The 13,222-nt window shown below is 32.3% G+C and overlaps 2 protein-coding genes across 2 annotated transcripts; both read left to right on the top strand.

Annotated features, from left to right (window-relative positions):
* The first annotated feature begins 1,583 nt into the window (after positions 1-1,583).
* Positions 1,584-4,692, top strand: LOC110634590 (berberine bridge enzyme-like 21). Its single transcript, XM_021783658.2, has 2 exons — positions 1,584-3,317; positions 4,332-4,692. The coding sequence occupies exons 1-2, from the start codon at positions 1,673-1,675 to the stop codon at positions 4,418-4,420; spliced, it is 1,734 nt and encodes a 577-aa protein (XP_021639350.2). The 5' UTR covers positions 1,584-1,672; the 3' UTR covers positions 4,421-4,692.
* Positions 4,693-10,509: 5,817 nt separating this feature from the next.
* LOC110634568 (berberine bridge enzyme-like 15) lies at positions 10,510-12,370 on the top strand. The gene has a single exon (XM_021783617.2). The coding sequence runs from the start codon at positions 10,581-10,583 to the stop codon at positions 12,216-12,218; it is 1,638 nt and encodes a 545-aa protein (XP_021639309.2). The 5' UTR covers positions 10,510-10,580; the 3' UTR covers positions 12,219-12,370.
* The last annotated feature ends 852 nt before the right edge of the window (positions 12,371-13,222 follow it).

Here is a 13,222-nt window from a genome sequence, read left to right as displayed (position 1 = left end):
TGGCAGGACGGGTTGTCGCAGTTGGAGCTTGACTCGCTAGGACCCGATCCTTACATATAGATAAGTCGGAGTAAGCACGACTTTGAGTTAATCTCGTTACCCCCCGCACTTGGATTATTAAGTGAAAGTCCGGCCTGAGTTGACCTCGCTGGCAGGTATTAGATAAAGAAAGTTGTATAGGGGATCAGCTTCCATACATGTATTGATGCGATACATGGATCTGTGCATGTTTTAAATTATCTTTTGTGCGAATATTGTTTAAATTGTTTGAAACTATGTGAATGTATTACATTTCATACATAGGGATGCATTAGATTTAGATAGTTATAGAAATTATATTTAAAATCAATATCTTACTCTCTGAGTAGAATGCTCACCCTATTCAACTATTTTTCCTCAGGTGACAGGTAGATTTATTGAGATTAACCTACATTTTTTCTTGCAGGTTTAACCAAAAACATTTAAATTTACTTTTATTGCCTTTTGTTTAACTCTAGAACTCCGCATGTACCAATAGTTGTATTTTTCTATATGAAGTTGTAATAACTTAAGTTTTTTAGAGTTGTAAAAGTAATTATGTGAGATTGCATGGATGTATGTAACATTTACTACCGTCGATGGAGGGAATTGAGCTCCTAAATGTTGATTTATCTGTTTTGAGGATTGTAAGAGTGAGCTGAGCTCTCCAGATTTTTAATATTATGTATTACAGGTTGGATGAGTTAATGCTCCCCGTTGGATAATCCAATTTATGGTCGGACTGTATCCGTTTATTTTCTTAGAATTGGACTATTGTATTAGATTTTATGAATGTATTAGAAATAGTTAGGTTTACGACAGGCTTCGGAGGCCTTATGCCAATCCAAGTCCTAGTATCGGTCTGGCCTAAAAATTGAGTTGTGACAAGGACGTTCATGGCACTGTTTTTTATGGTGTCCCAGTCACTTAAAGCCTATATAAGAGTGAGATTGGCTAGAGCACTGCCATCCTCCCTTGCATTTTTGGCTTCCGTGGTTCCAAAACTTTTGTTTTTTTCTTGCTCGATCTACCTTGTTGCTTGTTCTTTGAGGTGTATTTTGACTTGGGCCCTTCTATTTCAGGCATGATAAGTCGTTTGTGGCCCTAGCATTGCTTCAATATTGCTCTGTCTCTTCAGAATGCTTGGTCGATCGATGATAAAGGCAACAACTTTCTATATCCTTTGGGTCTCCTTGACCACTAGAGAGCTCTTAATCTGATTAGTGTGGGAAGTTCCTTTTGTGCCTTATCTGGCCTTTGAACCCTTCCCTTTCATTCCTGGCAATCCTTGGTCGTGGATGATTTGTTTAAGATGGTGGTGATGTGGCGGCATCAAGAAAGCTGTGGGAGTCTCTGTTGTAACCCTAAGTCTTTTCTTTATGCTTCATGAGTTGGGTTTCTTGTTGGGGCTTGATTAGTTTAATAGGGCTAAACTTTTCCTTTATAAAACCGTGCAAGCTTGTTTGTCTATGGGCTTGTATACCTTATTTTTCTAATTAATCTAATATTTCTCTATCTTTTGGGGAAAAAAAAAAAAAAAACACTTTGTAATTCGGTTTTTCCATTTTTCTCCTTGATCCCAAGTTAATAAGTGCTCCCAAGAAGCCCATGCATACTCATATAAACAACAAAACCCCACACCCAGCATAGCACAATGATTCTCTTGTATTACCTCATTAAAGCAATTGCAAATTCTGCAAATCTTTATGCCTTCCTTCTTGTTCTTATCTTAAACCTTTCTTCTTTCCCATCTTTAACATGGGCTGCCACTGATGTTTCAGTTTATGAATCCTTCCTCCAATGCCTGCAAAACAACACAAACCCACAAGACAACATCTCAGAGATTGTCTATTACCAGACAAACGCATCTTACACTTCAGTTCTTGAAGCCTACATTCGAAACGCCCGCTTGATTAACTCCACAACCGCAAAACCAAAACCACTAATCATTTTAACCCCTAAACAGATTTCCCATGTCCAAGCCTCTGTTATCTGCTCCAAAAAGGTTGGTTACCAACTCAAAATCCGCAGTGGCGGCCATGACTATGAAGGGATTTCTTATATCTCAGACCATCCCTTTTTCCTTCTTGATATGTTTAATCTTCGATCTGTTCAAGTAGATGTTAAAAATGAGTCTGCTTGGGTTCAGACTGGCGCTACTCTTGGTGAACTTTATTATACAATCTGGCAGAACAGTAAAGCTCACGGATTCCCTGCTGGGGTTTGTCCTACAGTTGCTGTTGGTGGGCATTTTAGTGGGGGTGGTTATGGGAACATGTTGAGGAAATATGGGTTGGCGGTGGATAACGTGCTTGATGCTCAAATAGTTGATGTGAATGGAAAGCTTTTGGATAGAAAGTCAATGGGTGAGGATCTTTTTTGGGCAATTCGAGGGGGTGGAGGGGCAAGTTTTGGAGTAATAATCTCTTACAAGATCAAGCTTGTTCTTGTTCCTGAGATTGTTACTGTTTTCAAAGTTGAAAGATACATTGAAGAGGATGCTACTGATGTTGCCCATAAATGGCAATTTGTTGCTCCGAAAACAGATAATGATCTCTTCATGAGGATGCTTTTGCAGCCAGTAACCTCCAAGACAAAGAAAAAGGAGAAGACCATTAGAGTATCGATTTATGCTTTTTATTTAGGAAACGCTGATGCTCTTGTGTCTTTATTGGGCAAGGAATTCCCTGAATTGGGGTTGAAGAAGGAGAATTGCAACGAGACGAGTTGGATTCAGTCAGTTGTCTGGTGGGCTAATTCCATCAATATAACATCCCCTAAAGATCTGCTTGATAGAAATCTTAACTCGGCCAATTTCTTGAAGAGGAAATCAGATTATGTGCAGACACCAATATCAAAAGATGGGTTGAATTGGATTTTTCAGAGAATGATTGAATTGGGAAAAACTGGGTTAGTTTTCAATGCTTATGGTGGAAGAATGAATGAAATTCCTGCCACAGATGCTCCATTTCCACATCGGGCTGGGAATTTGTTCAAGATCCAGTATTCAGTAAATTGGCAACAAGCAGGAAGCACAGCAGAGAACGAATACTTAACTCAGATAAGGAAGCTTTACAGCTATATGACCCCATTTGTGTCCAAAAACCCAAGAAGTGCATTCTTGAACTACAGGGATCTTGACATTGGTGTGATGGAATCTGGTAAAAACAGCTACGAAGAGGGTAGTGTTTATGGGTTCAAGTACTTCAAAGGAAACTTCGATAGATTGGTGAAAGCGAAGACTGCAGTTGATCCAGAGAATTTCTTCAGGAATGAGCAGAGCATCCCTACTCTTCCAAGTAAGGCATAGAAGATTTTAGTAGTGATTAACTACTAGAAACACTTGATTATGTTTTGCATTGTAATTCAAGTAATTGTGATATATTTATAGGATGCCTGATATAATATCTTTAATATAGTTTGTTAATCTAGCAAGAATGTGAGCCATAATTATCTTTTATTAATTTTTTTTGTATGTTCTTAATTTATAATAAATTTTAATTTAATAATATTAAAATTATCTGAATTCGAATTTTAATCAGAGCCTAATTCAATATTATCCTGTATAGGCTACGTGGGTCATTTAGTTACAATCTCACTTCCTGCTAGATGAGCTAAATATCCTGCATAATAGGAGATGGAGTGCTTTACGGGTGCAGATTTTTTCTTTCTTATGATAGAAAAGAAAATTTTGGCTTTTTCTTTGGGAAAATTCAACGAATTTCTAAAATTTTCTTAATTTTTAATGTATTTGCAAAAGCGTTTAATAATGAGAATTGGTTGATTTTTTTTTTTTCTCCATTCATTAATGCTACATATCCTACGAGTTGGGCCACACACATCAAGACACCACATGGAAGACAGCCTGTGAGCCAATTTATGCTCACACAAACAACTTGTCTGTCAAATGTACAACCTTTTTATCTCATCAATCGACAGGCAATTGCCTAACGTCAAGTTTTAACCTGAAAACGACAATTGTCATTGCATGTCGATGTCGTCGTCTGCGCGTCCCCTGAGGTTAATGACAACAATTTCCAGTCCCCCTAACTGCGTTTACTGATTGTGCCTGAGGTGTGTGATGCTAATGGAAGAACAGTAATTCTGCCACTCGTCAGTGCTTACTAAGTTCTCTGCCTCAGGAACTTCCATGTAATCCATGAATACAAATGTAATAAATCGGATCTGCTACTGGTTTGGGGTTTGTAATTAGCCTGTAGAAGATGGAATTATAAAGGACTCATGCTTGAAAGAAAAGTGTATTACTCCATTTGTTTGCTGTTCTAGTGATTTTGTGTTTTTGCTTGTGGCAGGAGACTACTCAGGCGTAGACGTGAACAGGCATTCAAGTTCCGTCGTTAAGCTAATAGGAGTAATGATATATTTACTCAGCTTTTCTTGAAGGATTTCATGGTGATGAATTTTTGTCCTGTAAGGACTCCAAAAGGCTTATACATGAAAGCAGGTTTTGTCCTTTTTTATTTTTTTTGGAAAAAACACAAACTGCAAAGAAACAAGCTTAAACTAAGCAGCTTCTGGGAAAAGTCACACCGCAGATATCCTGGAGAAGATGGCTGGACAAACCATGCGGAGGTTCGAAGTTTGCCTTTGTAGAAGGAAAGTAGGTTTTGTCTTTTATAATTTCCATGGGAAAAAAGAAGATAATTTTAAGGAGTTGCTATTTGTAGATGGGAAAATATTCAGCATAAAAAAGAAATGGAAAATTTGCATTATAATTAAAAAAAAATGGAATTATCATTTTTTATTATGGTAATATTCGAAGCAAAATAGACTGCTAGAGATAGTTGTTCGCATGCTTGTGTGCGCCTATCATAAGAGAGGCTTTGTTGGATGTGATTCATGTATGGGTGGATTAAGCTTAGTTTGGACCAAGTGCAATAAGACCTAACTTACAAGGCCGAAGCCTCACACAAGAGAAAGAGATTAAACCCGGGGTTGCTGGGTTGGGTAGGCACGAAGACCCATAATAGTCATGGAGACTAACCCATCACTGCAGATGTTTGTTTCTTTTTGGTTGAAATTAAAATTTAATTATTGTTGTATACTAATTTGAGAATCAAGTCCTAATCATATCCAAAATAAATAAAGAAAACCCCAACAGTTTGTCTCTGCAATCAGTGATCACCATTTTCAAACAAATACCTACTAGGCCTTCCAATGGAGAAGGCAGTTATGCATAAGGCGGACTAAAATCTTATCGAAAATGTGCAATTTCTGAACATTTTGGCACCATTTCTGAATTTGTTACCTAACACCATTGGAATCGTGGAAGCCCCAATAACTTTGATATTTTGGCATTAACTTTGTGCAGTTCTTGACTTTCGTTTTTAATGTTGACCCAACTGCTCTAGTGCCCATCATTATCCCAATACTACGCATTTAAGGTGAGAAAGTATCACTCTCATATCGATAAATTATAATGAAATATCAAGAGAGATAGCTAGTAAAATTTGAACTTTCAATTTAATAAAAATGTTAATTGAGTTTTATTAACTATTTTACTGGGTTGGTAAGATTAGAGTCACATTAATAGAATAGTGTAGTGGTCATCACATGCAATGAACAAACAATTAGTCATATAAGAAAATCATTACTTGTTAATTTTAAGGTAAGTTAATAAAATTCTTTAATGTAGGAGCTAAATGTTAAATTCAACGTGACCTGTGAAATCCATAAACAATTGACAGAGAGTGTGTGATCTTCATGCGTTGGCATTGGGAAAGGAATCTATGACTAAGAAATACTCCCACTTAATTTGAATAAGTGGACATAATTTAAATAAGGGCATAAAAAATTAATCTGGTTGGAACCCTTAAAACTAATCGTTGATACTGCTTGCTTACATAAATGCTAGACTTTGTATGATGTAAGCACATACGTGGATTTGAAAATGGACCACTATATATATGGAATGGAAAGTGGTACACGAAGACCCAAAGGTGGAAGGTTGGATAAATTTTGATAATTGTATCTGAATTTATCTAGTTGTAATATTATAGTTTATAATTTAAAAATATAACATAAAATCTCATTAACTTTCAAATTATATATAGTAAAATCTCTTTAATCTCTAATTATCAATTTTTTAGTTAGACGTTGACCTGTATAGTTTCAGCATGAAATTTAGTCAGTATTTTTTTTTTCTCTCAAGTCATGTGTAAATTAAATCCTTCTTCTCTCAATAGACAGAATAATTTTTAATGCGTAAAAAAAATAATTTTACATTTTATATAAGAGATGAGAGAGAAATATTGACTAAGCGCTATGCGGGAGTTATTCACATCAGTTTTTAACTGAAAAATTAATAATTGAAAGTCATAGGAATTTTACTGTATTAAATTTGAAAGTTTAAGGGGCTTTATGTTACATTTTAAAGTTAAAGGATTATAGTATTATAACTATATAAGTTCAGGAATAATTATTGAAATTTATCCGTAAAAGATTTGAAAATTGATTCACTTCAAAAGATTTCTCAATTGAAGAAAATTTAATCAAATTTTATATCTAATATAATTTTTTTTATCTCACATATTTTCTTACGTATAAACATAAATATTTAAAGTGTGAAATTTATAAATATAAATATATATATCCGGAAATGATCAAATATTAAAATAACATAAATTTTAATGTTAATGCAAAAAATAAATTAATCGAATTTAACTTAATCTCAAAAATTAATTAAGGAGAGAAAAATTATCCAAATAATTTTTTATTTTAAATTAATATGAGATAATAATCGGTGTGTTCCATAAAGTTGGCTAGTGAATGTAATTTGAAATATTATTGTGCATAAGAGATATTAATAATTAATTTTGTATTATTAATTATTATTTATTTATAATAAACTGCACAACATACTATCCACCTGTCATCCACATGATCATTATGCTTCTCTCTTTGTATCTTTCAAAAACGATTAAAAAAAATACTCTCCTTCATATATATATATATATATATATATATATATATATATATATATATATATATATATATATATATATATATTCCTCTTCATCGTCACTTTAAAAGGGTAAACAGCGTACAAAGTAATCAAATCTCTTCTTTAAACCGATCTTTACACCCGTTATGTAACCAAAGTAATAATCTATTTCATTAATCCTTAATAAAATATACAAAAGCTGATACAATGTGATTAATATATATCTTAAAAAAATTACAAAGAAAGGGCAATTTTCAATTGATTGAATGAGGAAAATATACTGAAATTAGAGCCATGCCCATAAGGCTTTTTAATATGAAATTGACACTTACTCCATGCCCCCATACTCATTTTCAATTCAACAAACACCTGCTTGTTAGTTGTTATTCTCTCTTTAGTTTTTTTTTTTTTTTTTTTTTTTTTTACAATGAGCTGAATTTGAATTCGAACTCGAGATTTTATAATATTAAAAACTAAAATTTTAAACTTGGCTCGATCAATGAATCAATGAAAATAAAGTGTTAAGAGTTTAAGGTTCAAACAGAATTGAACAACGATTTAATCAATATAATATTAAGTATATTACAAAATTATTAATTTGTTTAAAATTAATAATAAAATTTATGTATTATTATAATTAATAGTATAATATATTTTATAAATAATAATTAAAATAAATTTATTTAAATTTTAATACATAAGTAATTATTTAAAATTTTTATTTAAATTTTTAAATGATAATATTTTACAATAAAAATACTTAAAATAAAATTTTTATAGTAATAAATTTATTCAAATTAATGTTAATATATTAAAATTTTATAAAACAATAAAAAAGGAAAACTAAAATAAAAAGTAATTCAAGTTAACACATGAATAATACAAATTATTAGTAACATTAATTATTTAAAATAGATTTTTTTTTTCAATTTTCATATATATATATATATATATAGGGAGATGTAACATAAAGACATTGGGTGGCTGAAGTGGTAAATGCTCTAAAAGTTTATTCTCTAATAAAGGATTGAATTCCAATGCTCTAGTTGTCTGTTAAACTGGTTCAATCAATTGATTCAGTCTAATTCTTAAAATCACATTAAAAATTATTTTAATAATATTAAATTAAAATTTATTAGTCTTTTTTTTTCTCCTTTTCTTTTTATTGCTTTAATTAAATCTTTAAATTAAAGTTGCTTCAATCATGATCTACAGTGTATTTATTCTGGATTATTATTTTTATATATTCCTATAAGATACAAATTAACAATGATGAAGGGCAAGCCCGTGAAATATCCACTTCTCTATCACGTTCATAATATATGTTTATCCAAAGGGGTAATTTATTAAAAAAAATATCTATTAACTTATTTATTAAATTTAGTATAGGTACCTAATTTTAATTTATATAAATAAAATCACTTACTTTTCATAATATTAATAATAATATTGAAATAAAAATTAAAATTTTGAATTTTGAAGTTCGTCACCAATCAAAATTGCTAAACTTTTCAAAATTAAAATCGAAAAATTCATGACTGACATTTTAATTATTTTTAGTATTGTGGGAAATTATATTAATGAAATTTAAATCCTAAAGCTAATTTGTAATAAGTATTATTTTGGCCATTGGACATAAAATATTAAATGTTTCAGCGATTTTTTAGTTTTATCCAAACGTTTTAATTTTATATTAAATATTTTAACTTTTCATATTGAGTGTATTTATAACTAAAGTCTAAAATTAATTTTAAAAAACTTATAGTTATGTTAATCAAATATTCTAAACTTAAAAGTATGGCAACGAAATATCGTAAAAAAATTTTATACTTTAATAATTAAGCTGATTAATTATTTTTAAAATTATATAAAAAAATGAGTTTATTTAAAATATATATAAATAAATAAATTTTTATATGTTTAAATAATAAAATTTAAATTTCGGGCATTTAATTATTATAATTTTAATTTAATAAATAAAATTTAAATTTTAAATGAAATTATAAAATCACACAAATATTTTATATTTTATCTCCAATTGTCCTATTATTCTTCATCACTCGAGTGAGTGCGAGGGACCGCGCGGTAAGGTTGACGTTCTAATTAGAATGGCGAAAGCTTGGCCCGTGAAGGATCCACTTCTTAATGACGTTGATGTTATAAAAGCATGTTTGTTTCTTTTTAAATTTTAATGGCTATATTTATCTATTTCTAGATTTTTTGTTACTGTATAATTTCATATAAGAGATTAATATAGTATTAGTGTTTCACTGTATAATTTCTCAATAAAACGGGGTTTGCTTGTGATTGATTTGATGTGGCTCTTTTAGCTGATGTTTCTATTCTGTTTTCCGACGCTTTTCCTTGAATTATCAGTAGGCTCTGATAATTCTTCTACTCAATTACGAATAAAAGCTGCTTTTAATATATTTATTTATTTTATAATAATTAATAATTAAATATATGAATTTTATATATTTTTATTTTAAATATATAATAAATTAAAAAAAAATTATTGTTATGAAAGTGTACATATTCTTGAGATAGAAATCGACGATATACGCAGGATTGGCCTCCTTATTTTACTTTGATTTCAATGTGAAGTTGGCAAAGGATGTGAAGCACAGGAGTTGGGCATGAGTAAGAATTTGAATGAACCAAACTTGGTGCAAACAACTTGCTTGCTGTGTGGTCTTGGTTGAGCTAATGCGTGTAAGCAAAGAAGGAAACATGGTCTGACCAATTTTTATTAGTCCATGACATGAATCTCATCTTTCAAATTATGTCTACCTTATTTGACTTGGAAGTTATTCTTTTACTTATATATCACTCACCCTTTTCAATTTCAATCTCTATACTTACTTAAATATAAGTCAATTTATGCACATAAGTTATATTTACTTAATTTTTTATAAGAAAAATTATTGTTTAAGTTCGTAGACTCAACGTAATATGTATTATAAGATTTATATATAAAATAAATAAAATTTATATATTTTTATATTAGATTCTCGATAAATTATGTCTAAATAAATTTTTCTTTTCTTGTAAACTTTAAAGCACTCTATATATTCTAATATTATGTATAGAAAGAAAATTGTTTCTTGCTGCTTTCTCTAATTCTATTAAAATCCAATGTTGAATTTTAATTAGTCATTGAAATTACATATTTGAACCTTAGTTAGGGTTCAATAAAAAAAAAATTATAAGTACTTCAGTCTTTTCTCGATTTTATTAAATTTCTTGAAGAAAATGAGTCGTTGAAATTGAAATACTTAATTTTTTTTTTAAATTATATGTGACTTACTGCTTCTCAAAAGGTTTCTCATCCTCGTAATGCTTTAATTCGAGCACATTTAATTTGAAAAGTTTTAAACATGTATATTAGAAGTTTTTTAAAAAAAAAAAAATTTAAAGAACCTGAAAGTTGTAAATAAGACAGTACTTGGACGAAAAATGAACTTCTAAGCTGCCTTAACTTGACGTTAGGATTAACTCAGTTACAGGGTCATTAACTGATCTTAGAACCTCTATAAGATCTGTGTAATTCCACTATCTTCAACACAAGCCAAGGCCACAAAGAGCCTTCAAACTCAAGATGGTTCCTTCAATTTCTTTCGTTCTTTCTGTACTTATTATCCTTGTGCTCTCACCTTCCTGTTCACTTTCCTTTCCAATTCGTGATAGTTTTCTCCAATGTCTCATTGTCAATTCTGAAATTGTTATTCCTTTCTCCATTGCCTTTTACACGCCTGACAATTCTTCTTTCTCTTCCTTTTTACAGTCTTCTGCTCAAAATCTCAGGTACTTGTTGCCTTCTGTGCCAAAGCCTGAGTTCATATTCACACCTTTGCATGAAACCCACATCCAGGCTGCTGTTATCTGCTCAAAACAGCTTGGAATCCACCTCAGAGTCCGTAGTGGAGGCCATGACTATGAGGGTCTCTCTTATGCTTCTGAAATTGAAGCACCTTTCATTGTTGTAGACCTTTCAAAGCTTCGTTCTGTTACGGTTGATATTGAAGATAACAGCGCATGGGTTCAGGCTGGTGCCACAATTGGTGAAGCTTACTATAGAATTGCTGAAAAAAGCAAAACTCACGGATTCCCAGCTGGTCTTTGCTCCAGTTTAGGCGTTGGTGGACACATTACAGGCGGTGCTTATGGTTCCATGATGAGGAAGTATGGTCTTGGTGCTGATAATGTCATCGATGCTCGTATAATTGATGTCAATGGCAGAGTTCTTGACCGACAAGCTATGGGAGAAGATCTTTTTTGGGCTATTAGAGGAGGTGGAGGAGCTAGCTTTGGAATCATTGTTTCTTGGAAACTAAATTTGGTTCCTGTACCCGCAACTGTGACAGTTTTTACAGTTACTAAGACCTTGGAAGAAGGTGCCACTAAATTGCTCTACCGGTGGCAGCAAGTTGCACATAAGCTCGATGAGGACCTCTTCATCAGAGTCATAATACAACCGGCTACAGCTGGGAACAGCACTGCAAGAACTGTAACAACTTCCTACAATGCCCTGTTTCTTGGAGATGCCAGCAGACTCCTCCATGTAATGCATAAAAGCTTCCCTGAATTGGGTTTGACAAGAAAAGATTGCACAGAAACAAGCTGGATCAAATCAGTGCTATACATTGCTGGCTACCCAATCACAACACCTCCAGAAGTTTTACTGCAGGGGAAGTCTTTATTCAAGAACTATTTCAAAGCCAAATCAGATTTTGTCAAAGAACCCATTTCTGAGACAGCTCTCAAGGGTCTCTGGAAAAGGTTATTAAAAGAAGAAAGTCCATTGATGATATGGAATCCATATGGTGGAACGATGAGCAAAATTTCCGAATCTGAAATTCCTTTCCCTCACAGAAAGGGAAACCTGTTCAAGATCCAGTACTTGTCAACTTGGCAAGACGGAGAAAAGAGTGCTGCGAAGCATATGGATTGGATTAGGAAGCTTTACAACTACATGGCACCATATGTTTCCATGTCTCCAAGAACTGCATATGTAAATTACAGGGACCTTGATTTGGGCATGAACAAGAAGACAAACACTAGCTTTATTGCAGCTACTGCTTGGGGAAACAAGTACTTCAAGGACAATTTCAACAGACTGGTAAAAGTGAAGACCAGAGTAGATCCTGATAACTTTTTCAGGCATGAACAGAGCATCCCACCACTTCCCGTTTCCCTGAGAAAAAGAAGAGGAAGAGGAGGAGGAATGAAGGACTAGAGATTAAGATTAGCTTGGTTGGAGCAGCGCTTGTCCCCAGATTGCCCAAGGAAAGGGGAATAATAATTTTCACAGAAAATTTATTATTATTATATTATTGTGGTCTAAAGTACTGTTGTTCAAAATTAGCTATTGTAAGGTTTTTGTTGAACAAGATACTTTGCTTTCTCTTGCTCTATTTTTTTGCTTAAAAGCTAATGATTTTCTCCTTTAGATTGTCCTCTTGATTGATAAAAATAAATTTTAAAATTTTAAAGAAAAGTATTGTAATCAAAATTATATGACAAAATATTAAAATTTTCGTAGAACAAAATTTTTTATGGGAACAAGATTGATGATAATGCTAAATTAGACTTTTTAATTTATTTGCTGTGAGCTGAGGGAAGATTAATATTAACTTGTTATTGTTGTTAATTGGAAATTAACTTCAACACTGATACTGAAAATTGAGTAGCAAGTGTTTGCTGGATAGCTTCAACGCACTGGTAGAAGTGAAGTGAGTGTCAAGCATTTGAAGATTGAATATTAAAATTGAATTAATAATTTCATTTAATAACTCAATTTTTTAAATCTTATTTTTAATTTCAAATTCTACCAGTTCCTCTAAGCAGCAATTAAGCATCGAGAAGACTTCCTCCTTGCACAGGAAATCCAACCAGGACGCCATTCTAGGTCTGCTATTCCTATGTGTATATGGACAGTTCCATCTCCCGGAGTTGTCAAAACCAATTTTGATGCAGGATTAAAAAGATCATAGCCATGGATCTTAATGGCCACACTCATTCTCGTCGGGTAAAGGGCATCACTGATCCAATTCTTTTGGAAAACCTTGCATGTAGGGAGGCTGTCCGCTTAGCAAAAGCTAGAGGCTTTAGACATGGGGTGAAGGTGATTGCATCTCAGTAATTCAAGCTGTCTATGGCTCTACACCTCCTTTGGCGATTCAAGGCATCAAAGCAGATGTTCTTAGTTTATCCTCAGGAGCTGAAGACTTTCTATTTCAG

This window comes from Hevea brasiliensis, chromosome 17, assembly GCF_030052815.1.
Source record: "Hevea brasiliensis isolate MT/VB/25A 57/8 chromosome 17, ASM3005281v1, whole genome shotgun sequence".
NCBI classification, from domain to species: Eukaryota; Viridiplantae; Streptophyta; class Magnoliopsida; order Malpighiales; family Euphorbiaceae; genus Hevea; species Hevea brasiliensis.
Note: the sequence above shows the minus strand (reverse complement) of the source record. Positions and strands in the feature narration are given on the sequence as shown.